Source organism: Cricetulus griseus, chromosome 2 (assembly GCF_003668045.3).
Source record: "Cricetulus griseus strain 17A/GY chromosome 2, alternate assembly CriGri-PICRH-1.0, whole genome shotgun sequence".
In the NCBI taxonomy this organism is placed as follows: Eukaryota; Metazoa; Chordata; class Mammalia; order Rodentia; family Cricetidae; genus Cricetulus; species Cricetulus griseus.
In genome coordinates, this window is record NC_048595.1 from 374,012,916 (window position 1) to 374,039,250 (window position 26,335).

The 26,335-nt window shown below is 45.5% G+C and overlaps 1 protein-coding gene across 2 annotated transcripts in view; it reads right to left on the reverse strand.

The window, feature by feature from the left end:
- Arhgap39 (Rho GTPase activating protein 39) overlaps nucleotides 1–26,335 on the reverse strand; it is a 106,960-nt gene that overhangs the window by 13,348 nt on the left and 67,277 nt on the right. The window contains exons 3-5 of one of the 2 annotated variants that reach the window (XM_027404190.2): nucleotides 24,201–24,617; nucleotides 11,106–11,189; nucleotides 659–2,012 (exon numbers count right to left, since the gene is read on the reverse strand). In XM_027404190.2, coding sequence (XP_027259991.1) covers nucleotides 659–2,012; nucleotides 11,106–11,189; nucleotides 24,201–24,617 — 1,855 coding nt within the window. Of the gene's footprint in view, nucleotides 1–658; nucleotides 2,013–8,795; nucleotides 8,935–11,105; nucleotides 11,190–24,200; nucleotides 24,618–26,335 lie in introns of those variants that run through there. The other variant, XM_027404192.2, reaches the window with a different exon arrangement.

Consider the following 26,335-nt stretch of genomic DNA (forward strand, 5'->3'; position numbering starts at 1 on the left):
GGAGTGAGCCAGCTAGCCAGGTGAGACTCCGCTTGCTCACACATGATCAAGAGGCTGAGGACAAAGTAATAGCTTCAGTCTTTGTTCTCAGGAAACCTGACTGGGGGTGAGGGAGGTACATCTTGGATAAGGATACCAACTCATCGTGATACCTTTAAGGAAGGATAGCATCTGCCTCCTATAGGCAAAGCGATCAAGCAACCAATCCTCTGCATGACCCTGATTATTCCGTTTCTCACAGCCTAGAGGTCTCTGAAGCCATATGGGGACCCAAGACAGCTGCTGCCCAGAATTCACTGAAGCCTTCCCCAGTGGTTATAGATAAACCTGACACACCATCTGGGGGAATCCTGTGGGTTCTAACTCCACCCTCTGTGGGCTCAGGTGCTCCAGGGCAGGTGTGGCAAACCAGCACAGATAACAGAGCCAGAAGCACCAGTGAGAGTATCAGTGCCAGAACTCCAGAGGGCAGCCCTGAGGAGAGAGACACTCAGGCTTTGATGTGGCGCCTTATGCTTGTGCCCTCACTGACAGCTGGTACACGGGGCCTGAGACTCATGCTATGGAAGCCAGGCATACCTAGGCCCACTCTGCCCGTTGCTGACTTTGTGTCTGGTGGGCCCAGAGCTCCCATCCACCCCCGCCCCCGTGCCCTCACCTGTGAGGGGTGGAGGTAAGGCTCCGGTGAGGCCAGGTTGGTCTGTACAGAGATGCTTTTCTCCAGCAGGATCTGGGGAAAGCCAAGCTTTTCAAAGGTGCTCCGCTTCCAGTGCTTGCTGTCCTGTTGTGCTAATGCCTCATCCTCACTGAATGCTCTTACCACAGGCCCAGGCATAGGCAATGGGACAGCACCGTCACTCTCATACCCTGAGCCATCTTGCTGGGAGTCCCAGCTGCCCCTCTGCTTCATGTGGAAGTGGGCTTGCTGTGCCTCCCAGGCCAGCCGGGCCTGTGCCAGGAAGGGCTCAGGTGTGCCTCGCACTAGGTCTGCCTCAGCCTTTATTGGGGTGAGGCTGGACCTGCATGGAGAACGCTCTTCAGTCAGAGGCTGCTCTCCTAGCAGGTCCCCGGGACCATCAGTGGACGAAGTGCTAGGGACTTGGCACAGAGAGGGCTTTCTGTTCTTCCTCTTACGAGTGCCTGGAGAGTAGCCTGTGGAAGACATGGTGTCCTGCTGACTGGACCAGGACATGGCATCCTCCTGGGCTTGGGGCAGTGGTGTGGGTGGTTGGCTTGGGCGTGACTCGGGCCCTTCCATGGTGCTGTAGTCTCCAGACCTGACCCCCAGGCGCTGGTCTCTTAGCAGGCAGGGGCTGGGCTGCAGTGAGTAGGTACCACCACCTGGGTTGGGTGCATACTTGTGCCTGGGCCCAGCTCTAAGCTTGGGGCTGGAGCCGGCCTGTTCCACATATACCAGCTGCCGTACGTATTCCTTGCCCACAGGACTATATTCCAGGCTCAGAAAGCGCTCTGGGCACTTCTGCTTGGTGCGCATCAGCTGCTGGCAGGGTGATGTTGGGGTCTGTTTGGTAGTTTGCAGGAATGGGTGGGGCTTTCGGCCTGGTGACCTCTGTGGTGAGCCGGTCTGGTAGGGGCTGTTGGCTTCAAACTGCACATCCATGGGGGGCTCATCATAAATGGGGGCTTGGTATTCCACTGGAGGCTCCTCATAGAGGGGGGGCTCATAACCATAGCGTGGGGAGGAGGGCTGCGAGTCACTGGAGGGCTTCCGGGGCTGCATCAATAGTGGTGAACAGTTTCCAGAGAGCTCAGCCCTCCTTAGGAAAGGTGAGGGCCGCCTCTCCGGAAAGAAGACAGTGCCATCAGTGTCAGGGACAAAGGTCTGCAGGCTAGGTGAGTGCTGGCTGCCAGAGGGTCTGCGGTGATGCCCCCCTGGCTGGCTGTCTGAGGGATAGCCATTGCCTTGGGGAGCGAGGAAGCTGGGTTCACGGTCGGCAACCTTGATGAGCATGCGTTCCTTGTTACCAGAGTTCCAGCGCAGCGAGGAGGTCCTGCGTGGAGAGTGACACCCAGTTATTGGCAGAGTTAAGTCCAGCCCCACCATCCAGCCTGAGGGTTTCCCACCATCTTCCTCATCCTCAGGTCCTTTTGGAATGATCTTGTGCTCTTTCTAGAGCTCTTCCACCTCAGAGCTGTTTCTTGCTCAGTCTAGGCAGAGAGCTGCTCCTGGAGGTGCCCGTCAATGGCTCAGGTATCAGAAGAGCCCAACACTATAGCATATGAGCACCTCAGGGCCCAGTTTCAATAGAAGGCTCCTGTGGGCTTTCCTTTGTTTTAGTCCCCCAATCACCATTTTCACCTTGACAGAAACATACTTGTTTTTCCCTCAAGCTCCCTACTAATGTCTGCATCGGGTCAAGGGCACTCACAAATGTCATAGTGCTTCAATCCTGGTCCCTCGCCAGCGAGGTCACATTGGATATCTGGTATCTTCTGAATGTCTTTGGTTTACTGATAAAATGGGTGGCACTGCCCCAGGGACATCAGACACAATGTTCATATATGTCCTGTCACACAGGCTGAGGTCAGAAAGGGCCCTGCATTTCATGGCTATGCTTGATTCCAAGAAGCTGGATACAGAACAGTGTTCCAACAAAGATGTTCCTGTTCTTTCCCCAGACTGCTAAGTTGTGACCCTCTAACTAGATTTTTAGCACCTTTCTAATTTGGCTGGATAATCTTGCAGCAGGATTTTTGGAAAACTAGCTATTGTGATTTCAAATATCATGTTTACTTCTTCTTTAACGGGACTCCAGTTACAATTCACTGTGCACCACACTGTTTTCATATTCTCTATTTCTCACTTCTCCATCCTTCAGATTTTCTTCTCATCTGCCTCCTGTTTACTAGGTAGGCTCTACTTAACTATGCTGTTTGTGTGACTATGTCTGATTTTGAATTTGAGATCCTCCTGCCTGTGCCTCAAGTGCTGACAATAGAGGAGTAGCTACTATACTCACCTCAATCTATTTTTAAAATGTGTGTGGGGGTTTTGTCTGCACATTTATCTGTACAGCATGTGCATGCAGTGCCCGCTGGGGCCAAAAGAGGGCAGCGGATCCTCTAGTTCTGGAGTCACCATCCAGACTCTGAGAATTGAACCTAAATCCTCCGGATTAGCAGCCAGTGCTCTTAACCACTGAGCCCCACCTCTCCAGTATCAAAATTAATCTGCTTAAAAACCACCATTTTGGGCTGGAAAGATGGCTCAGTGGTTAAGAGCACTGGCTGCTCTGTCAAAGGACCTAGGTTCAATTCCTAGCACCCATACGGCAGCTCACAACTGTAACTCCAGTTCCAGGTGATTCACTGCCCTCTTCTGGTCTCTGCAGACACCAATCATATATAGAGAGCAAATACATGCATGCAGGCAAAACACTCATATATAGAAGCGCAAAACAAAACATTGCTTTTGTCCATTCAGGGTACTATAACAAAGTGCTGAAGGCTTAGTGGATTAAAAACAGATATTTAGGCTGGGTGTGGGAGATCACATAATATCCATCCATTCACCTGCCAAATTGCAGCACTTGGAAGCCAGCCTGTTCTGCATAGTGAGCTCCAGGCCAGCAGGTCTACATAGTAAGATTCTGTCTTGAAAAATAAAGAAAAATGCAGTAGGTATGGAGATGTAGACCAGTGAAGACCACTTGCTTGGAATGCACACAGTTCTAGGTGATTCCAGCAACTCTTCCCAACAAATGCAGCAGATGACATCCATGACATCAGACACGCATCTCTACACCTCAGACTTTTCATTTTTTATTTCATGTGTGTGGGTGTTTTGCCTGCATGTATATTTGTGTACATATACATTCATGCCCGAGGAGGCCAGAGGATGGAATTGGATCTCGTGGAACTGGAGTTACAGACAGTTGTGAGCCTCCATGTTGGTGCTGGGAATTGAACCCAGGTCCTCAAGAAAAACAGCAAGTGTTCTCAACCACTGAATTACCTCTTCAGGCCCTGATGTTTAGACTGCCTTAAATATTTGTAATTTATCATCATCATCATCATCATCATCATCATCAAAAATCATCATCACTATTTTGAAATGGGGTCTCTCTTTGTAGCCCTGCCTGTCCTGGAATTTGCTGTGTAGACTATGTAATAGCCTGGCCTCAAACTCACAGAGATCTGCCTGTCTCTGCTTCCTTTTCTGGGGTCAAAGGTGTGAGCTCCACGTCTGGCTTTCATAATTTCTTTGAATGTTTTGTGCCTTGATATGCAGCATAAGTTAACTTCCTTCTTTGGCAGTCTAGCAGTAAGGACTGGATTCATGGTAAATCTTCACCCTAGAATGCTGGAGCATACTGCATGAACATGCTACTGACTGTCAAGCCGTGGGAAAGGGAACTCATACAGGGAGGCGACACAATACTATGGAAGCAAGTCACTTTTATCTGTTATAACTAGAATACTGACTCGCTGCAGCTCACAAGAATGGAACCTAGTGGGCAGGAGAGATGGCTCAGAGGCTAAGAGCACTGACTGCTCTTCCAAAGGTCCTGAGTTCAATTCCCAGCAACCACATGGTGGCTCACAACCATCTGTAATGAGATCTGTAATGTAATGCCCTTTATTATGTTGTATACATAATAAATAAATAAAATCTTAAAAAAAATAATTTCACTTATGAGTACTATATTTACATCATTTTCATTTCTCACTCTCCTTACCAGCAGGTGCCCCCAGATTCATGACCTGTTTTTCAACTATTGCTATGCACACATATATGCACACCCCACCAGGTTCATTTAGTGTTGCTCATACGTACATCTTTAGGGTTGACCACTTGGGATTGGATAACCTATCAGGGAGCTTGCTTAGAAGACTAACTTTCCCTTTTTCAGAAGCAATTAATCGCCTGTAATTCTTTGTGCTGGTTGTTTGTTTTGTTTTGTTTTTTTTCTTTTTTGCCCTTTTGGCACAAACTAGGTTCATCTAAGAGGGAACATTAACTGAGAAAATGTCTCTAACCATTAGGCTGGCTGGTAGGCAAGACTGTGAGAACATCTTCTTGATTATTGACTGATGTAGAGGGCCCAGCCCACTGCAGGCAGGATTAAGGTCAACCCTGGGCAGGTAATCCTGGGAGCTATAAGCCAGAGGAGCAAGCCAGTAAGTACTGCTCTCCATGGCCCCTGCTTCAGTTCCTGCTTTTAGGTTCTTACCCTGACTTACCCTTCATGGCGGACTGTGATTGGGATGTGTAAGTCAAATAAATCCTGTTTCCTCTACATTGTTTAGTCATGGCATTTTATCACAACACTAGAAAGCAAACTAAGACACCTTTCTCTAGGGATGTTGCCTATGAGATTTCCCTACCCACACTGGCATGTCAGCTGGTGCTGTCATTGTGCAGGTCCTGTTTAGACAGACATATTGTTGAGATTTCATGGGTGCAGCATCTTTGACATTTATAAAGACATTCACAGCAGACATCCTGGGCCCTCTAGGCTCTTACAATCTTTGTCTCCTGTGATGTTCCCTGAGCCTTTGGTATAGGAATTGTATTCAAGATTGTAGATATATCTATTAGGGTTGGGTACCCTACAGTTAATTGTTCTTTTTGCATTTTGATGCACTGTAAATTTCTGTAATATTCTCCATCTACAGAAAAGTTTTAAAAAAAGTTTCTTTGAAGGGTGTGGTGGCAAATGCCTTTAAATCTAGGCAGTAGGAACTCTGTAAGTTCAAGTCCAGCATGGTCTATATAGAGAGTTTAAGGCCATCAAGGGCTACATGGGTAAAACTCTGTTTCAAAGAAAAAAAAAGCCAAAACAGCTGGGCGTTGGTGGCACACACTTTTAATCCTAGCACTTGGGAGGCAGAGGCAGGCAGATTTCCATGAGCTACAGCCAGCCTGGTCTACAGAGCAAGTTCCAGGACAACCTCCAAAGCAATACAGCAAAACCCTGTCTCAAAAAACCAAACCAAAACAAAACAAAAACAAACCAAAAAATAAGTTTCTTTGATGAGGGGTGAGAGCTACACTTACCTATGTGTATACAGTAAGTATTTTGAAATTACACTGGTTTATAAAAGTGGCAGTAATAGGTTTTCCTCTAGGGTCCCTGACCTTACCAGCCACAGGTTAACAGTACCAGGGATTAATTCCCTATTATTGAACAGGCCTTAAGTCTAATTAGATGGCAGTTGGTTACCCCCAAAGTTCCACCATTGCACTGCTGGGGATATATTGCCAGGCTGATCAGGCTTGACAGCTGGGTAGGACTACTGATTGTTTTCCTCCCTTGGCAGCTTGCATAGCACTTTTGGATTCTATAAGGGACAGTCCTCAGGAAGGATGCTTCCATGTCAATTCCAGATGCATTCCTCTAAGCCCAGTATTCTGCTTGGGCCTGAGCTGACTGAGGTTGGGCTGCTGCAGTGGGGTGGCCTATCACTGTTCAAAAACTTAAGTCCTGGTGGCATGGCAGAGGCATAGTAAGCATACCCAATGCCTAGTCCCCAGACCTCAATTTGGTTCAGCATCTCCAGCTATCCTAGGTTAAGAGTCAGTCCCAGGCATCTGCGAGACAGATGTTCCAGTTTTGTTCTGTGATTTTGGGTCTGTATGGATAAGACCAAACTGCCCAGCAGAGGCAGGTAAAGAGGGACTTCACTTACACAAGAGAGCCAGACACAGGCCCACTCACAAAATTATGATCCAACTCTGTGGCTGCCCGATTGTGGCCAGATGAACTCTCAGGACTGGCTGGCTCAGGAAAGCCTCCATTCCTATGGCTTCTGCTCTGAGTTGCCAGAATTAGAAACAAGTGTCAGGAGAATCAAGGGCACAAGAAAGGCCGGTGGGTTGATAATGCATTCAATCTGTTCACTGGATGGTCATGGCATCAGAGAACAAACAGGCAAATGTGTGGGCCTGCCTTCCACCAGGTGGGCAGTGCTATGTACACCGAGCCAAAGAACTTCCCTGGTGTCCTGACGCATCCTCAGTGTAAGCTCAAGCCACATTCAAGGCTCCATCACAGATGGAGGAGGCCTCCTTTGGAGAACATACTATACCTGAATCTCATCTACTTTACTCCTGTCCCCAGGCCTTACCAAATCCCCAGCTTTATGGTCACCCCTAAGCTGAGCCCAGTCAGGCCTTTCTGCAGTCCCATGCCCTACATCCTTCAACCTCACTGCTTTGACCCTTCTCAGCCTTGGACCTTCCATCATGACCAGGCCTAATCCATCACAATTCTAATCCACCTCCTTGAAGCTATCTGAGCACACCCAATGTCTCTGCTGTGCACAGCCCCTGCTTAGGCATCAGAGGGTGCACGCAGCCTCTCCACACAGCTTTCAGTCTCCATCTGAGCTCAGCTCATCTCCACCTCTGTGGCACACATGATCTCTGGCCTTTCTTCCTCCTTACCTCTTGCCTAGCTCCAGCAATAATTCTGTTGAGTGCAGCACCTGGACCCAGGTTCCCTGACAACACAACATGAAACCAAAGCTGATTCCTTAGGATCACCTAAGTGGATACAGCAGTGTGAGGTCCAGAATGAGTAGGGAGTAGCTACAAGTGCAGCAGCCTGTAGCCCGTAGACCTCATGCTGTGATTTCAGAGGAAAAATCTGGCACCAAAGTTTATAAGTGAGAATAAAATGCAGGTCTGAAAACAATAACATTGTCCAGGCCTCCTCTTTACCATTATGGGTTGGCCCCCAGGGATCCCACTGCTGTCTTTGCACAGGCCTCTGGGAGCACCTATATTTCCCTGCTTAGGGCTTAGCCCTACCTTTGACCCCCAGGAGGCTAAGCTTGCTCCTAAGCAGGTTCCTTCTTTGCAGACCCCAGTCTTCTGTTGCTTCTATACTAGTTCAGCCTATAATTGTAGTTTTTCTACCCAAAGGCTGAACTCAGTTTGTACCCCCCTTTTCAATGCCATACTTGAATGCACATGTTGTAAATGGGTATTGGACTGTAAGATGCCAGTCCTTCACACTGTCCCTACATTCTGCTAACCTTCCCTTCTAGATCTTTTTCAGAACTGCTCTCTCTCTCTCTCTGCTACTTCTCTTCTTCATAAGAAACCCAAAGCTGGCCCCAGGATGATGATCAGAAAGACAAAAATGACCAGACTGAGGTGCTAAGCAGCAGGGCAGTGGCATACACTGGGCACTTCTAACTGCAACTGCTATTCCTGGGTCAGGAGCAAGCTAGCAAGTGTTCTGTATCTGGGAAGCACTGTATTTGCTTTCTCTTGAACTGTGGGGCAGTTTCACTGCTTTGGGGGTTGGTCAACTCTGACCAACTTTATAATTTGTTTCACAAATGCTTTGATTTCTTGCCATTCTAGGTAATATGTTGATCTGTGCTGTACAGGACAGTTGTGTGAGTGCAGCTGACTCCTGTCTTCTGTAGCAACCTTTGCTGCAGGTGATCAGGGTTGGTGTGAGTTGGGTCACCGGTTCTATTCTTCCACTGCCCAGCCATGTGGAGTGATATATTATCCTGGAGGAAGCCTTTCTCAGGGAACTCACCATCCAGGAATCATTTGGACCTTCTAGAACAGGCTACAAGGACAGTAAATTCCCTTTCTCTGGAGACAAAATGATCACATGAGGATGACAACCCCTCTGGAAGCACACAAGTTGCAAAGTCTCAGCAAAGAGGACAAAGTGCATCTCTGGATGAGGTCTGACCCTTTTTCTAGACTTCTTAAGTCTTCACCACCCAAGGACACAGAGATCCCACTAAAGCAAACTTGTGGCTCTGGGGCTCTTGTAAGCACCAATACTCTCTTGTGGTCTCACCTCTTCTCCACTTGTCACTGGTGTTTGTGCCAAGGTCTCAGTGACAGGGACAACAATGACAGAATGGGTGCTGCAGTGTGGTTTTTCCTTGTTGGCATTCATGATTATTCCATCACTCTCTTAGAGTAGAGATAACTTGGCCTGGAAGCCACAGCAATGAAATGAGTAGAACAATACAGTGACAGGTTGATATATGGGAATGGTACTTTCTTTCTTTTTTTTTCTTTTCTTTTTTTTTTTTTTTTGAGATAGTCTCGTGTCCATAACAGGACTATTAATGCTACCTAGTAGAAAGAAAGGGAAGGGTCATAGGACTCTGACCTGTAATTCCAACCATCCCTCTCGCTGCTCTCTTTTGTTTGCCCCTCCTATTGCAAGGGCTCTTGGGAACTGTTAGGATATATAGGATAGGGGGGTCATCATCCATGATATGGTAGGACTTTGCAGTGATGCAGATGTTCTGGGTATTTTATACTCCTGTAAGCAGGCCCAAGGGGACATGTCCACTAAGTTAGTTTTGGGTGGAATCATTCACCGTGGTCTGTACAGATGGAAAAGCAATACAACAAGGGGGCAGAGGGGAAGGCTGGGATGGATGCCTTGCATCAAATAGCCTCCAGCCTGTAACAGAGATCAGACCATCTCCCCTGCTGAGGGACAGGACACTTTCCAGGTTGTATCAGACATCAGTACCCTGGGCTGGTCATTGGAATGCAGCAGAGTCCAGAGGGTCCTCCTGATTTAGAAATGCAGCTGCTTGCTTTGTGCTGTTCAGGTCCACCTAGGAGACCACTGGTATCAGTGCTAGCAGGCAAAAGGGAGTGACTGTTAAAGGTGATGAAAATGCAACACACGGGGCTGGAGAGCTGGCTCAGTGGTTAAGTACACTCACTGGCTGCCCTTCCAAAGGTCCTGAGTTCAATTCTCAGCAACCACATGGTGGTTCACAACCATTCAAAATGAGATCCAGTGCCCTCCTCTGGCCTGCAGGTATACATGCAGGCAGAACACTGCATAAATAATAAATAAATAAATCTTTTTTAAAAAATAAATAAATCTTAAAAAAAAATAAAAGAAAAATGCAACACAGATAGTAGCTACAGAGACAGTAGTTACTACAGAGCTGGAGACCTGTGGGCAAAGAGCTCGGGGACTTTGAGGAGGGCCTTTAGGCCTCTGCAGAGGCTGGACATGTCAGCTAGGGTGGCTGGTATGTTTTTATGAGGCTGAGAGTAGCTGAAATGCTAACATGGGGACTGATGGGTAGAAGAATCCCTGAGTGGGCTTGTTTCTCCCTTCTGCCACCCATACCTAAGATGTCCAGAAAGGCCTAGAGAGCCTCTTTAGTCCACTGGGATTTGTGGCTGTAAGGGGTTCCTGCTTCCCTGACAACATTACAGGTATCTGTTACAGATGGTGATGGGCAAGTTACTAATGAGCCCAGGCCCCTGATTTTTTTTTGGGGGGGGGAGTAATAGCTCCCCAGGGGTGGCAGGATTGTGGCAGTGCTTGCCAACCAAAGACTAGATGGGCACAGCTGTCATGAAGAATGCCCACTACAGTGTTTTAATGGTCATGGAAAATCTCAAGCCTTGTAGCCAGAGCTGAGATTTGATTTGTCAACATGCAGATAAGACTCTACCAGACCGATATTGGTGAAGAGAAATCAAAGCCTAAGGAGGCCTGGAACAGACCTGTAGTTACATAGCTACATTAAGGACCAGGTCTGACGCTGATTCTCTTTCACACCTGTCTCTACATAGGAAACAAATACAATTGGCTAGTAAATTCTCAAGGCCTCTCAAGGTTTTCAACTTCTTTCCCAGTACCAAGTTGTTTCCTGGGGGTCTGTGATAAGAACCCCTGACTACCCTCAGTGATAACACTCTGCTTTATGCTTACATTTTCCACAGCCACCAGTCACCAAGAAAGAAGACTATATATAGGTGGCTGCCACCTTTCTATTTGAGGACCTGGGGCCAAGAGGCCAGAGCTGCTTCCTCCCTATGGTTACCTTGGCTCTAAAGTGGGTGATCAGCACTGCCCAGGGGAGGAACACTGATTAAGGATCCCTCACACCTCATCCCTCTGCCAGAGACTGAGGAGAGTACCAAGGTTCTTTCAAAATGTAATTCCCAGTGAAGTTAAGGCAGTTGTCAGTGTCCTCTGCCCACACTCAGGGTGCTGGTGGTCTTTACAGCCTCTCCCTGCCCCCCCCCCAGTCCTCCTATTGCTTCTTGTCCAACACACCAGCCCACCCAGGAGCACTCAGATCCGTAGACAGGTGTGTCCAACATCAGAGAGTTCTACCTGTAGTGAAGGAGCTGGCCATCAGCACTGTAATCCCGGTAAACCTCATAGTCCTTCTCGAGGAGCACACCTGGTGGTGAACAACTGAAACACAGCAGAATGAAAAAGGTATGAGTTTAAGTGCAGTATGTTGTGTGATATTTTGTTTGTGTTCTGACAAATAAAGCTTGCCTGGAGATCAGAGGGCGAAGCTAACCACTAGTTAACCATAGAAGCTGGGCAGTGGTGGCCCATGCCTCAGGAGGTAGAAACAAGAAGTGATAAGGTAGGGTATAGACAGGGTCTCAGGTGCCTTTTCAGACTGAGAAATGACATAGGAAAGAAGCAACTGGTGGCTGCTCCTGGTTCTATGATTTTCCAGGTTTTACCCCAATATCTGGCTCCTGGTTTTTATTGATAAGACTAATTAGGATCACACTTTAACAGTATTTCAAGCACACAGAGCTGCCCCTCATTTTCCTGGGGATGACCTGAGTGTGCTCCTTCGTTCCTTGCCTCTTCTTTAGTTTATAGGTAGGGTCTTACTACGCAGCCTGGCACTCACAGAGACTCATCTGCTTCTGCCTTCTGAATTGCTGGGATTACAAATGTGCATCACACATTCCTATGTACCTTTCTAATATCTAAGCAAGAATTTCTTCTGACCTACATCCATCTCCTCCAAGTAAGAACAGCCACAGTGGCCTGCCTAGAGGCCATGGAGCAAGTAGGCCAGGACACCAGCCTTGTCCTAGAATGGGAGCCATTATTCTAAGGGCCCAGAGACAGGATTAGTGAGAGCTTCAATCAGGAATGACAGACAACCAGGGGGGACATGCCACAGAGACTTTCCTGGGGACTTTGAGGAGGGCCCATCAAGATAGTGATGTAGACTCTTGCCACCAGTATGCAATACAATTTTGGAAGGGCTAGCCAACACAGTAAATAAATAGAGGGTGGAAGAAAGAAACAATTCATCATCAGGCATCAGTCTTTATTATTTTTTGGGATAGGGCCTCACCATGTAGCCCAGGCTGTCCTCAAACTCACAGAGTGAGCTCCTTTTGCCTCTGTCTCCCAAGTGCTGGAATTAAATGTGTGCATGACCATACCCAGTCTTGGTGTTGTAATCTACCTTTCACTTAAAAAAGTTAACAAATATGGGCTGGAGAGATGGTTCAGCAGTTAAGAGAAATGGCTGCTCTTGGAGAGGACCCAGGTTCTGGGTTCAATTCGAGCAATGACATAGTAGCTTACAACTGTCTGTAACTAGTTCCAGGGTATCCAGCATCCTCATATAAACATACATGCAGGCAAAACACCAATACACATAAAATAAAAATAAATTATTTTTTAAAAGTTAAAGAACAGCATTACTAGAAAAATACATATTACATATACTCCTGAATTGCTAAATTATAGAAAGATAAAAAACATCCTAACATCTTTTTAGACCTGCACTCCATTCACACATGTCCCATTTGTCACTTAAATCACACTTGAGCCTGGATTTGAATGAAGATATGGCCTAATTTTCCTGGTATGCTTCTTTGGGTCTAGGCAAGACACTAGATTTCTGAACCAACAATGCTGGCGAATTTTCATGGTATGAGAGTTAATCCCGCTGAGCAGAGCAGAGCTAATGCGCTTCCACCTGTACTTGTCTCTAGCTTGCCCCTGAAGCTATGTATGTGAGCATCTGCAGACAGAGATAAAGCATCATAGGATTACTTATATCCATTCTGGGGGTAGTGTGAATTCCTCAAGATGGGCTAAGATGCTAGACTACTAGTGAACTCCTTTGAGATTCATTACATTCTTAAAAAAGAACACCCTTCCATTATTTTGTATTCAAATGCATGCCTTAAACTATCCTTACAGAGCTGGGTATAGACCTATGAAAAGGTCATCATCACCTGGCAAGGTCCACTACCATTTTGCCCTTCACAAACTCCTCCTGGTTCAAGGTACTGAAGACCCTGAAATGAGATCTTCCTACCTGGGCTACCAACCAGTTACACAGGGCTGGTCTATAGCTAGGCTATACTTCCTTAAGCACATACCTTCGTGTGGCATTTCTGCTTTTGTATTGGTAGACAGCGTTTCCCTATGTAGCCCTGGATGTCCTGGAAATCACTATGTAGACCAGGCTGGTCTCAAACTCAGAGATATCCCCCTGCCTCTGCTTCCCAAGCACTGAATTAAAGGCTTGAGCCATCACCACCCAGCAGTCCTTTTTTTTTTTCTTTTTCCCTTTTCTGCTCTTTAACTGACTGTTTAGCAACCAAGTTATTTTCATGATGGTAACAGTAACAACAAAAATAAAATAGAGGTCTAGGGTATAAGTTAAAAATGAAGCTCGGTGGTAACTCACATGTTCAAGGCCTTGGGTTCAGTCTCAAGCATTATTCTCACCAAAGACCCACATTTATCTGGGCTTAGTGGTTCATGCTTGTAACTTCAACAACTGGGAGGCTGAGGTTCAAGGCCAGTCTGGGATAAACATTAGGACCCTCTTCATCAGCCAGGTGGTAGTGGTACACCTTTAGTCCCAGAACTCGGGAGGCAGAGGCAGATGAACCTCTGTGAGTTCAAGGCCAGTCTGGTCTACAGAGCAAGTTCCATGAGAGCAGAACACCTGTCTCCAAAAAACAAAAAGACCCTCTTCACAAACAGATAGATAAATGTAAGGACTGTGTTGGGTCAAAACAGTAATACTTGACAAAGGTACATAAGGGAGGGCCTAGGAGATGGCTTGGTGGGTGAAAAGCTTGAGGATCTGAATTCAACCCCCTAGCATCCATGTAGAAAGCCATGTGTGAAGATATGCACCTGTAACCTTAGGCTGGGAGGTGGAGACAGAAGTATCCTCAGAGCTGATAGACCAGCAAATCTAGCCAAAATGGCAAGCTCCAAGTTAGAAGGAGATGCTGTCTCAAAAAATAAGCAGAAGAGTGATAGACAAAGACTCCTAAAGTCGACCTCTGGCCTCTGCAAGCACACACACATATAGATAGGCATACACATCTGCCTACACACACACACACAGACACACACACACACACACACTAACTAAGAAAATGTTCAAGGTATAAAAGGAGAATCAAGGGCACCATGACATAAAGATGGTTGCGTAAAGCTCCCTGGTCAGAACAAGGCAGCATTGGGAGAGCACAGATGCTGAAACTCACCAGAAAGTATGCTTACCAACCAATACATATGCTATTGTTGGTTCACACCAACTCACATTGCAATCTGGTTCCAACCTAAGGAAAGGAAAGGTCTTGAAGAGGGATGAGGCAATGTGACCACCCCATGAGGGCACTGTTGAGTTTCTGTGGGGGCAGAGTGCTCTTAAGAGATCTGTGAGAGCAAGGCATGGCAGGGTAGGTTAGCTCCTTTGTCTCTCCTGCCTACACTTTATCATTAACCAAAATAAGCCAGTTTCCTCTATGAATCACCCTGCTAAAAATATCTTACTATGGGAGTGGAAAATGGTCTGAGGCAACATACAAGAATTTAGTAAAGAGCAACAGAAAATTAGGAAGACAGCAAGTATTCTAGAGAGAAGTCCTATGTCTAAAGGTCAAGAGAGCACACTGTTCACACTGAGAATGCAATGGCTAAGATGTCAGAGAACTCATGATCTCCTGTCTCTGCCACCTCAGCATACCCTTCTGATGTGTGCAGAATACTGTACAGTATTTAAAAAAAACTGCAAGAATATGTACCTGAAAAACAATAATAGATGACACTAAGGTGTTTTATTTTTGCTTCTATATGGTCATGTATTTCAAGACTCAATGAATGACAATTATTAACAAAAGCTAGCAGTCAGTAACTTCAAATATAAAATTATGATACAGAGTAGAAAGCTAGAAAATAATAAATGACATATGTAAACATAACTCTAGTATACCTACGTCTATATATGTTTAAGGCTGGTTGTGTTTGTCTAGATGGTCACCAAATGCCACAAGACCTTATAGAGCATGGGGCTCAGTCATCAGCCACCCTGCAGGTTCCCTGTGCTCACTGCTGTGTTACATTGCAACAGGGCATGCTGGGCACAGCACAATGTAGATCCTCCTCCTTAGTCTCATGCTCGCTCCTCGGCCAGGATACACGTGGAAAAGCCATTCCACTTGCCTGCTACTCTCACTTCAGTATTCCAGAGGACTCCATGGTTCTGAAGGCTGCTCTCTAACATTGACTCATACAACTAAGGGCACCTGGGACCTTTAGGGCTCATGTCTCCCTCCACACCCCACCTCCAGATGAGTGCCTAGGTAGAAGGAGGTAATAAAACCTGTCCTCTAGACTTTTGCCAAAGGATGAAATATCCTTCATTAATCACTGATGCCCAGTTGGCCCTGAGTTAGGGCAGGGAGATGAGCAGCACCTACTCCGTGGGCAGTCTGCTAGATAACAAAGCAGATGCTCAGGCATTCATGGGGTTAAGACAGGGAGCAGCACCAAGGAAGGGTCATTCTAGAGGGAGGTTTCAGCAGTAAGTGGAGTTAGGGATGGGAGGGGAGTCTGTCATAGTCTAGGAAATACAGCCTTTTGCTGAGGCCTAACAGGAACTCAAGCCACATCTTGGAGCTCTATGGGTTGGCTATTTAAAAAAATGGCTACAGTTTAATCAGGGATCAAGAAACTACAGCCAATGCTATCCTTTTTTTTTTTAAAAAAAATAAGGCCTGTGAGCTATGAATGGGTTTTATGTTTTAATTGGTGGAAAATGTTTTATGATGCGGAAATTGCCTGGTATTCAAACTTCTTAGCACAATGACTTGCTGCTACACTGTGTGCAGATGCATCTGCATTAAACAGCAGAGCTGAGCAGTCATGAGAGAGACTCGACATGGTTCTTATAACTCAGTGGCAGAAAATCACAATGATGCAGCTGAAGCTCAACAGCATTTAGCACCTCATCATGATGTGTTATTATATTTTAATACCAGAGACTTATAACATCAAAGCAACAAAAGGAAAATGGACCCTAAATGTCATGTTCTTGAGCACAGTAAACTGGGTTGGATGGCAAACACCATTTTTATGACACAGTGGCATGTCACAGTGATAAAAGAACACAGGTTAGCATTACTGAGCACAATATTCTCAACTTATATAATGCTCCCAGTGATTTTAAATGGAAGTAGAAATCTCAAGATGGAATATCGCATTATAGCACATTTACTGGACCAAAATGAAGATCACCATTAGAAAAAAGAAAAGTAAGTCTCTGTTTCTGTCTTTCATGTGCATGTGTATTTAAAAACAGAGGTTGACATTATGTGTTTTGCTGGTTGTCTTCCACCTTATAGTTTGAGACAGGGTTTCTCACATAGATAAAATGACTGATCGGAGAGCTCTACTACCATCTTCATCCCTACTTAACCAGGGTTACAGATGTGTTTGACCGTGCCCACAGATTTTATGTGGGTGCTAGGGATCTGAATTCAGGTCCTCATGCCTGGGAGTCAGGCACTTACTGACCAAGCCATCTCCCCAGCCTGAGTGTCTCATTTCTTAGTCAAGCAGGGAAAGCTGCTCACTAATGAATTAAATTGTATTGATTGCAGTAGCCAAAACAGTATGTCCTGATATAATCAATTTGCCTAAGACCACTAGCCTTTGGCACAGACAGTTTCTTCTGTAGGTGAGGTCCACAAGAGACATATTATAACAGTCATTTTAATTCGATGGTTTCCTTTGGCCCCTAATGACATAACACATTACTGACACTGACCAATTTTTCAAGAGTCAGAGCTAAGCTTAAACAATAAGGAACTGCCTCCTATAAACTGTCTGTGTAAAAAACTACAGCAGAGAATATGTTCAATAAGCCTAGTATATTAGTTATCAATGTGGCAAAATGCCTGATGTAACAGGAGGGAAGTTTCTACCTGTGATGAGCTGGCTCCATTCTGTCTGTGCCTATGGTGAGACAGAGCATCACATCTGAAAGGATGGAGGAGAACAGAGTTGTTCAACTCACAGCAGTAGGAAGGAGGGAGACACATGCACAAGGGCCAGGAACAAGATACACACTCAAGGAGAGACTCTGAGTAACCTATTTCTTTAAAGAGGCCCATCTCCATTAGTTCATTAAGGTGCGATTTCATTAATGGATTGATGATGTCAGTGCTTTCGTAATCCAATTATCTGTCAACACCACCACTAGGTGGGGACAAAGCCTTTAACACATGAACTCCTCCCCTACCCCTGCCCAGACAGGGTTTCTCTATGTAACAGGCTGTCCTGGAACTGCCTTTGTAGACCAGGCTGGCCTTGAACTCACTGAGATCTGCCTGCCTCTGCCTCTCGAGTGCTGGGACTAAAGGTATGCACCACCACCGCCCGGCAACACATTAGCCTTTTAGGAGAAACATGTCATACCCCAAAATAACACCAATAAACCCCTAATTAAGCACAACCTTAAGTAAAAATTGCCAAAACGTGTTGCAAATAACCATTCTAAGAGTAAATGTGTATTAAAGACTTAGGAGAACAATTTATAAAACTTGAGAAAATGTAAGCTTATGTAGAAATATAAGCCCAAGGTTGTATTTTTCAGTAGATGGACTCTGCAGAAAAAAATGCAATCTATCATGATCTATGGAAATGCCAGTGTCAACAACAAATTTCACTGATGCTCATAAACCTAGCTTTAAATAAGTCCACTGAGATTTGTTTTTGTCAGAAATAAGAGCTAAGTATTGTTGATTTGCCCCACCACACAACATGCTAAAAGCTTGGAAGGAATAAAATTAAATTACGATTTTTTTTTTAGACTAAGAGAAAACATTGAAATTTTCTGAATGAGAAAAAGTTTTCAGTCATGTAGCCTAGGCTAGCCTGAAACTTGTGGTTCTACTGCATCAGACTCCCAAATGCTGATATTAGAGATGTGTACCATCACAGCCAGTACTGCTGATGTTTCTTTTCTTTCAAGACAGGGTTTCTTTGTGTAGCTCTGGCTGTCCTGGAACTTGCTCTATAGACAGGCTGGCCTTGAACCCACAGAGATCCATCCTCCTGTCTCTGGCTCCTGTAAGCTAGGATTAAAAGTGTTCGCTGCCACCACCTGGCCTGCTAGTGTTTCTTAGTGAATTAAACCTACAATTCTAAGACAAATGGTGCTCCCATATGAAACACACGGCAGCAGTCACTTTAAGGATGACTGACGTCTCAATCATAGACAACTTTAGCTGCTTCGTTTTCCAAGCTATCAAAATAAAAAGAGGTGTGATCCCATTCCAACACACACCTGTAGTAGATATACCTGCAAGATTTTCAGACAAAATGCAAAGGAAATTAATTTTAAAATCCAACTGATTGTGTGACTAAGGAGAGCCTATCTAACCATTATTCAGGTGCCGTTACTCTGCAAGGCATGCTAAAAGACAAGTATCAGCTGGGCGTGGGGACTCATGCCTATAATTCTAGCAATGGGGAAGATGAAGCAGGAAGACTGCCATTAGTTTGAGGCCACTTTTGGTGGATGCAATAACTTCCATATTAGCCTGAGCTATAGTATGAGACTCAGGCTCAAATAAAGAAACAAAGCCAAAAATTAATATCAAGAGAAGAATCTAACAAAGCTTGATATTGCCACCTAAATGATGGTTATGCTCAGTTCAAATTATACATGCATGGACAGATATCCTTACTTGGCAACACCTACCTGTGTGAAGAGGCAAAAAATCTTGTCACAATTCACAACACATGAATACTTGCTGTTGGTTTTCTTTTGACACTTTCTTTGTGTCTCTGTGTGTATGTGTGTGTGCCTGTGACTGGAGACTAGAGGGTGGCATCTGATGTTGTTCTGGACTAGTGTCCACCCTAACTTTTGAGAGAGGGTCTCTCACTGAAAGGAGCTACAAATGCTGGTCAGTAGACTCTGAAGATATCTGTCTTTGCTGTACCCATACTAGGTTACATATGCATGACCAAGCCTGAAATACATGAGGCAGACCTTCAACTCAAAAAAATCCTCCAGTCTCTGCCTCTGAGTTCTGGGATTAAAGGCGTATGCCACAATTCCTGGCTCTTTTGTCTGGCTTTTTGTGGGTGCTGGTATCCAAACGCAGGCCCTCATATTTTTGTGCCAGGCAGCTTGTTAACTGAGCCATCACCCTAGCCGCTACCATTGGTTTTGATATCAGGACTGTCCACACTGGTAGCTTGCTGCTCCCAAGGTACTTTAGGGTGCCTCTCAGAGCAGGGCCCTAGGAGCTCTGTTGAGACAGATGCCCTCCTTCATGTGCAGCATGCTAGTCCTCATAGGGCAGCGCTCTGGCTTACAATGTGTTCTGCAAAGAGAACACCCAGTCAGCTGGACCTGGCCCAGAATGAACACAGATGGTGAAATTAGCAAGGCAGGGCATTAAAGAGTAATCCAAAGTGTATTCCATATGCGGGAAAGGTTAGAAGGAGAAAACTGAATAGATTGAGTGAGATGACACAGCAGGCAGAAACATTCACCTGATGACCTGAGTTTGATTCCCAGAACCCAAGTAAAGAGGGAAAGAGAGAATCAACTCCACAAATTTGCCTTCTGACATCAACATGCACACTGTAGCACATGTGTCTTCCTCCACCCCACACTGCTTACACACGAACTCCAACAATAATAATAATTAAAGTTTAAAAAAAAGGGGGTGGGGCTGGAGAGATGGCTCAGAGGTTAAGAGCACCACTGGCTGCTCTTCCAGAGGTCCTGAGTTCAATTCCCAGCAACCACATGGTGGCTCACAGCCATATACAATGAGATCTGATGCCCTCTTCTGGCATGCAGAGTACTCAGACATAAAATATAAATAAAATTAAAAAAATAAAAAAAAGGGGGGGGGAAGCTAAACAAGGTACACAGAGTACATAAGATGTACAAAATCATAACATGAGGAGCAAGGGATGAAGCTCTGGGTAGAGTACCTACCTAGTATGTATAAAGCCCAGCACCATATAAAACAAAGTGTGACTGCACGTGCCTATAATCTTAGTGCTTGGGAAGCAGAGACAGGAGGACCATAAGTCCACAGGCATCTTCTGGCTACATTGTAAGTTCAAGACCAGCCTGGATTCCATGAGACCCTGCCTCAATCAATCAATCAATCAAATCAATCAAATCAATCAATCAATCAATAGGTGGGCTGCAGAGATGGTTCATCAGTTAAGAGTGCTTACTGCTCCTGTAGAGGATATGGGCTACGTTCCAGCTTCCTCTTAGCAGCTCACAATGGTCTGCAGTTCCAGGAATAGGGAATGGGAGACCCTCTTCTGGTCTCTGAGAATACTAGGCATGCACATGGTGCACAAACATGCAGGCAAAACATTCATGCACATAAAATATTTTTTCAAAGTAAAAGTTTTGTTTTCTTTTGTTTTTTGAGACAGGGTTTCTCTGTGTAACAGCTCTAGCTGTCCTGGAACTTGCTCTGTAGACTAGGTTGGCCTCGAACTCACAGAGATCTGCCTGCTTCTGCCTCTTGAGTACTGGGTTTAAAGGTGTGTGCCACCACGGCCCTGATAAAAGTAAAAGTATTTTTTCAAAAAGTTATAGAGATGAACATTTCAATTTACACAGTGAAAGGTGTACTGGAAGGGCTGAAGAAAAAAGAAGCACTGAGGGGTCAGAAAGATGGCTCAGTGGTGAAGAGTGTACTGGAGCTGGATGAGGTGGTGCAATCAAGAGGCAGGGGTAGGCAGATCTCTGTTAAGCTTTAGACCAACCTGGTCTACACAGTAAGATCCTGCTTTTTAAAAAGAAGTGTGACTGCTTTTACAGAGGATATAAGTTCAAGTCCCAATACCCACACTCGGTGGCCCACTACCATATGTAACTCTGACTCCAGGGGATCCTATACCTGGTACCTCCAGGGGCACTTATATATGCACACACAATCACAATCACTAATTAAAAATAAGACCAGGAGCTGGAGAGATGGCTCAGTGGTTAAGAGCACTTGTCCTTGTAGAGAACCCAGCGTCTATTCCCAGCACCCACATGGTGGGTCACAACCATCTGTAACCCCAGTTATAGGAAACCTGATTCCCTCTTCTCATCTCTGTGGATGACAAGCACAATATGGTGCACAGATATATATATATATTTCAGATACTCATACATACATAAAATAAAGGAAGGGGAAAAAAGACAGAGAATCATAAGCATCAGTGAGCTGAGGGCAATGGCAACAAGTTTAGTATACTTATAACTGGAAACCAGGGGCTAAAGGATAAATAAAAGCTTAAAAAAACAAAACAAAACAAAACAAAAAAATCTAGCTAAGAATTTCCCAGACTTGATGAAAAATATATAGCCATAAGCCCAGAAATTCCCAAGCACAAGAAACAGGAAAAAAAAAAATGCCATAACATGAAATCTTAGGGCAGTTGCTTGAGATCCAAAATAGAAGAAAAAAAAAAAAAAAAAAACCACAGCAAAAACATAAATAAAGGACTGTTAAGGTAACTCATTTGTTGGAGTGCTTGCCTAGCATGTGCAAGGAAGGCCCTGGGTTCATTTCAATTCCTAGCATCACAAAAACTGGATGTGTCGGCCCATGTCAATAATTCCAGTACCCCAGAGGTGGAGGCCGGAGGATAGTTCAAAGATAGTCTAGGCTACATTAGGCTCTCTCTGAAAAGAAGAAAAGGAAAAACAGCAGAAGTGGTGTTGAAGAGTTGCCTCAGCATTTAGAATCACTTGCTGGTCAGGCACTGAGGCACATACCTTTAATCCCAGCACTTTGGAGACATAGGTAGGAGGAACTCTGTGAGTGCAAGGCCAGCATGGTCTACATAGCAAATTCCAGGTCAGCCAGAGGCTCACAGTGAGACCCTGTCTCAACAAACAAAAGAAGCAAAGTGGGTTGGAATAGCCAATCCCAGCACCACAGTACACACCTATTATTTCAGCCCTGAGGAGGCAGCAGAATCAAGACTGAGTTTGAGGCCCTTGTGGTTATACAGCAAGACTAACCAAAAATCGACAACACAGAATACTATTCAGAGTGTTGATACATGAAACAACATGTTAAAATAAAAAGAATGAGAGATGACAGACAAAAGGAGTGTACAAGGTTTATGTTCAGTTAAAAATCTACAAGATAAATTTCTTTAACAGAAGCAGATCCACATCCTCTACAAATGTGGGGTGAAGAGAAACAGGAAGAACAAAAGAGTTGGGGTAACAGAGACATCATTACCTTGGTTGTGGTGATGCTCATGGTGCGTGCACGTGTGTGAGAATTTATCATAATGTACATACTAAATATGTGGGTTCCATATGGAAGTTACACATGGAGAGAAAGGGTTCAAGCAGGACCTGAAGGCAGATGGTCACTGGATGTTAACCATTACCAAAAGATTTCATTTCTTCTTTTTCTTATTTATTTTATGTGTATGAATGTTTTGCCTGTATGTAACACATGTGTGCTTTGTGCTCAGGAAGTCACAAGAGGGGGTTGGATGCCCTAGAACTGTGTTATGGATGGTTGTGAACCACCACACAGTTACTGGGGATTGAACCTGGATCCTCTGCAAGAGCAACAAATGCTCTTATTCTTATTAAAACTCCAAGATTTAATTTCTTTATATACTCTTTTACTTGTTGGATCTTTTTGTGAATGTCTGTATGTTTTTTGTTTGTTTTTTAGGAGAGGGTCTCACTAGGCTGACCTTGAGTCCAGGAGTTCATCTGAGATGATGGTGTACCACACCCTTTCCTGATAAGATCCCTGGAGAACAGGACTAGAGGAAATTCCCCAACACAATAATCCTTACGAAGAGCCCAGTTATCCTCAACAGAGAAACACTTGCTGGGAGGCAGCATGTAATCCTTGAGGTCAGGCTGGTCTTCTTGATCTCTACTGCCTGCCAGGCCATGCCATGCCCTTCTATGACACCACTGTCTAGCTTCCACCGGCTACACCGGCTACACCGGCTCCTTCATAGTGCCCCCCTTCCCTGGCTGTGGCTCCAGGCCTGACCTCTCTTGGACTGGTCCTGGAGGGGCTAAAGTAGCACTCTGTGCTCACCACCTCACATCTCACACTTGCAACGAACCCAAGCCCCCAGGCTGCCCTGTTCCTTCTCTCTAGCACTCTTCTGTCACTGAGATACAATAGCTCCTGGAAGAAGCACCATGCTTCAATAGCTCCTTGCAAACCCAGCTTCAGTTAAGTATTGCTTTATTGCTTTTTCTGGGGAGATCTTCCACTGAAACAGCAAAAAACCTTGACATCAATATCACAGAAAGCCACACAATGTACTTCAAGGCCAGCTAGTATACCATAGCCTTATTTCCACGAGAAGAAACAGGGTTACAATGACACCCCCAGCAGAGTCACACCTACAGCTGGAGACAGCTGACTCAAGGGCTCCAATGGCAGCCCATTTGCCACACCTGTTTGACCAGGCAGATTAGGTCCTCTGCCTAAGGCAGTCTCTTCATCTGCTCAAGCAATTAACAGAAGTACTTCCTTTCTGGGGATCCAGGAGAATCAATCTGGCTCAGATACAAGCAGTGCCAGCAACATCATGGCTCTCCCTGCCTCCAGAAGGGCTCTTTCAAAGGAAGGCAGCCCCTCTACCCCTCCATTCTCCAGGAGTTACTTAGTTCCTAAAGACACAACTATTAGCAGAAATGTACACAATGAAGGTCTATCAACAGCCTTCTGGAAAAGGACTGCTGAGGCTCCAAATGGCTAGTTTTTTCGCCTTGGTGCGCCACTTCCCCCTCCCCCACCACGCCCCGGGTTTGAATCAGGCTCTCATAACATAGGCTGACCTCAAATCCTGATCCTTGGCTGTCTCCACATCCCAAGTGCTGGGATAACAGCTGTGTAATACCATACCTGGCCTTACTTGACTTTCCCTTCCTCCAAGGCTTTCGTTCACTTCCACAGATGAGTCATGACACAATCAATAAAGAGGAAGTGGCTGGCCTGCGTAATAACTCCAGCCCATCCAAGACTTTAAAAACCCTATTACTAGACACCTAACAGTCTTGCAAACCACACGCAGTCCTCTGCCACCTCAGTCTCACCCTCTTCTCAGTACCCGCACCCCAACCCCCATTTCCCAGCCCTGCCTCCTCACCTGCTACGCTCCTCCGAAGTGACCAAGGTTGTTGCCCGCCCGCTGCGAACTGGCAGTTCCTGTGCCCTTTCCTCGGGCTCTGGCTCCAGCGAGGAGCCGGTGCTACCATCGCGGCTGCCTCTTCCTGGGCTGCTGTCTGCAGAGGCGCGCGGTGACTCAGTGTTCTGCTTCAGTGTCTGCAGTTTAGCCAGAGGGATGATGTCGCAGTTCTGTGGGCGATGCCACACCGTGCGCTGCGAGGCAGCACTGTAGTAGTAGAAGCGCGATGTATTCGGGTCAAAGAGCTCCCACCACTGGTCCTCGCTGGTGCGCTTGATGCGCACACCGGTTGGTGGGTCCCACACGCACTCCCCGGTGACCAGGTTGGCATACATACGTTCTCGAGTGCGGGGTTCGATGATCTCCACCCATTCCAACCTGCAGGGGACAAAGGACATCAACCAAGACCCCAGCTCTCACCTTACATACTGGATAAGGCCTTCCATCAGTTGCTGAGTGCTCTTGTACCTGGCATTATTTCCTAGGAATCCTCAGGACAGCAAGACCACAAACTACTACCCCTGCCTGGTCCTTAGTCTTCAACCCTGTAATACTTTTTATTTATAAAAATGTAAAGCACTCCAAACAAGGCCATGCTATTGCATACGAGTATGTTTGATGTCAGGCTATAAATGTTTAAAGACTGCTTCCAAGTTTTTGTTTAGTTAAGGTCTATTTTATTTTTATATATGCGTGTGTCTGTGCATATGCATGCAGTGTTCTAACAGGCCAGAAGAGGGCAGAAGATCTTGCAGAGTTGGAACTACAGTCTGTAAGCCACTCAACATGAGTGCTTGGAGCCAAATTCTACAAGAACATAACTCACTCTTAGCCACTGAAGTATCTCCCCAGCCTCCATATTTTAAAAATGCAGTAGCCATATTTTCACAGCAAAATGCTCTTGCTTTGGGTCTGTGTGGCACACTGCTGAAGCAGTGTTTTGGGGAAGTCCCCCTCCCTCTTTGATATAGGTCTGATTCTGTAGCCCAGAATGGCCTAAAATCTTGTAGTGATCCTCCTGCCTAAGCTTCCCAAATTGTGAGATTACAAACATGAGCCACCATACCTGCTCACCAAGGGTTTGATGTAAATACAAAGTGTCAGGCAAGACCTGCCATAACCATCATAATTAAAGTTATACAGCCTTGTTTGCAAGTGATACATTTTCTGGTTGTATTTATACAGTTCTGAAGGAAGTCACCAGACAGGAAAGAAAAAAAAAAAAAAGAAAGAAAGAAAAGAGGTTGGAGGCTGGAGAGATGGCTCAGTAGTTAAGAGCACTTGGTCTTGCAGAGGACCTAGCTTTGGTCCCCAGTACCCACCAGTATGACAGCTCACTACTGTCTGTCCAGTTCCAGGGGACATGATACCCTTTTCTGACCTCCGTGGGCACCAGACATACATGCAGATACACATGCACACATAAATAAATTTTAAAAAAAAAAGAAGAGGTTGTACTGGTGTAGGGGACAGTGTAAGCCACACCTGCTAGAAGCTGGCTACAGGAGTGCCTGACCATGCCTGTCAGGACATGGTCAAGGTGAGGTCAGGATGATGCGTGATAGGGTTTTAAGGGGCTGCAAGGCACATGGGGGCCCCTTCTCTCTCTGGCCTCCCTGCCTTTCTGCCCCTGGCATGCTCTGGCTTGCGTTTGGCTGGTGTTTATCTAAATAAAGATATCTTAACCTTACAGACTATGATCATCTTGGGATGTACTGGAATAGTGGAATGAATGCATCTTTCCCTCTTCTCCCCTCCCCCTGTGTGTGTGTCTACAAGTGCATGTATGTATGCATGTATGCATGCATGTATGTATGTGAAGGTACATGTTTACACTGGATGTTGTCTTCAATCACATCTCAGCTTATTTGAGACAAAGTATTTCACTGAGCCTGGAGTTTGTTGTTTTGGTTAGATTGTCCAGTGAGCCCAGCTTTTACATGGGCTCTGTTCAAGGATCTGAACTTAAGACCTCACTTCATCATCAGAGGTAGCTTTTCCGTCCATGCCTTCTGTCTCCCCTTAAAAATGACCTGCTCTTTTTTTTTTCAGACTTTATAATGAAAATTTTCAAACGTGAAAATACAGCAAACATA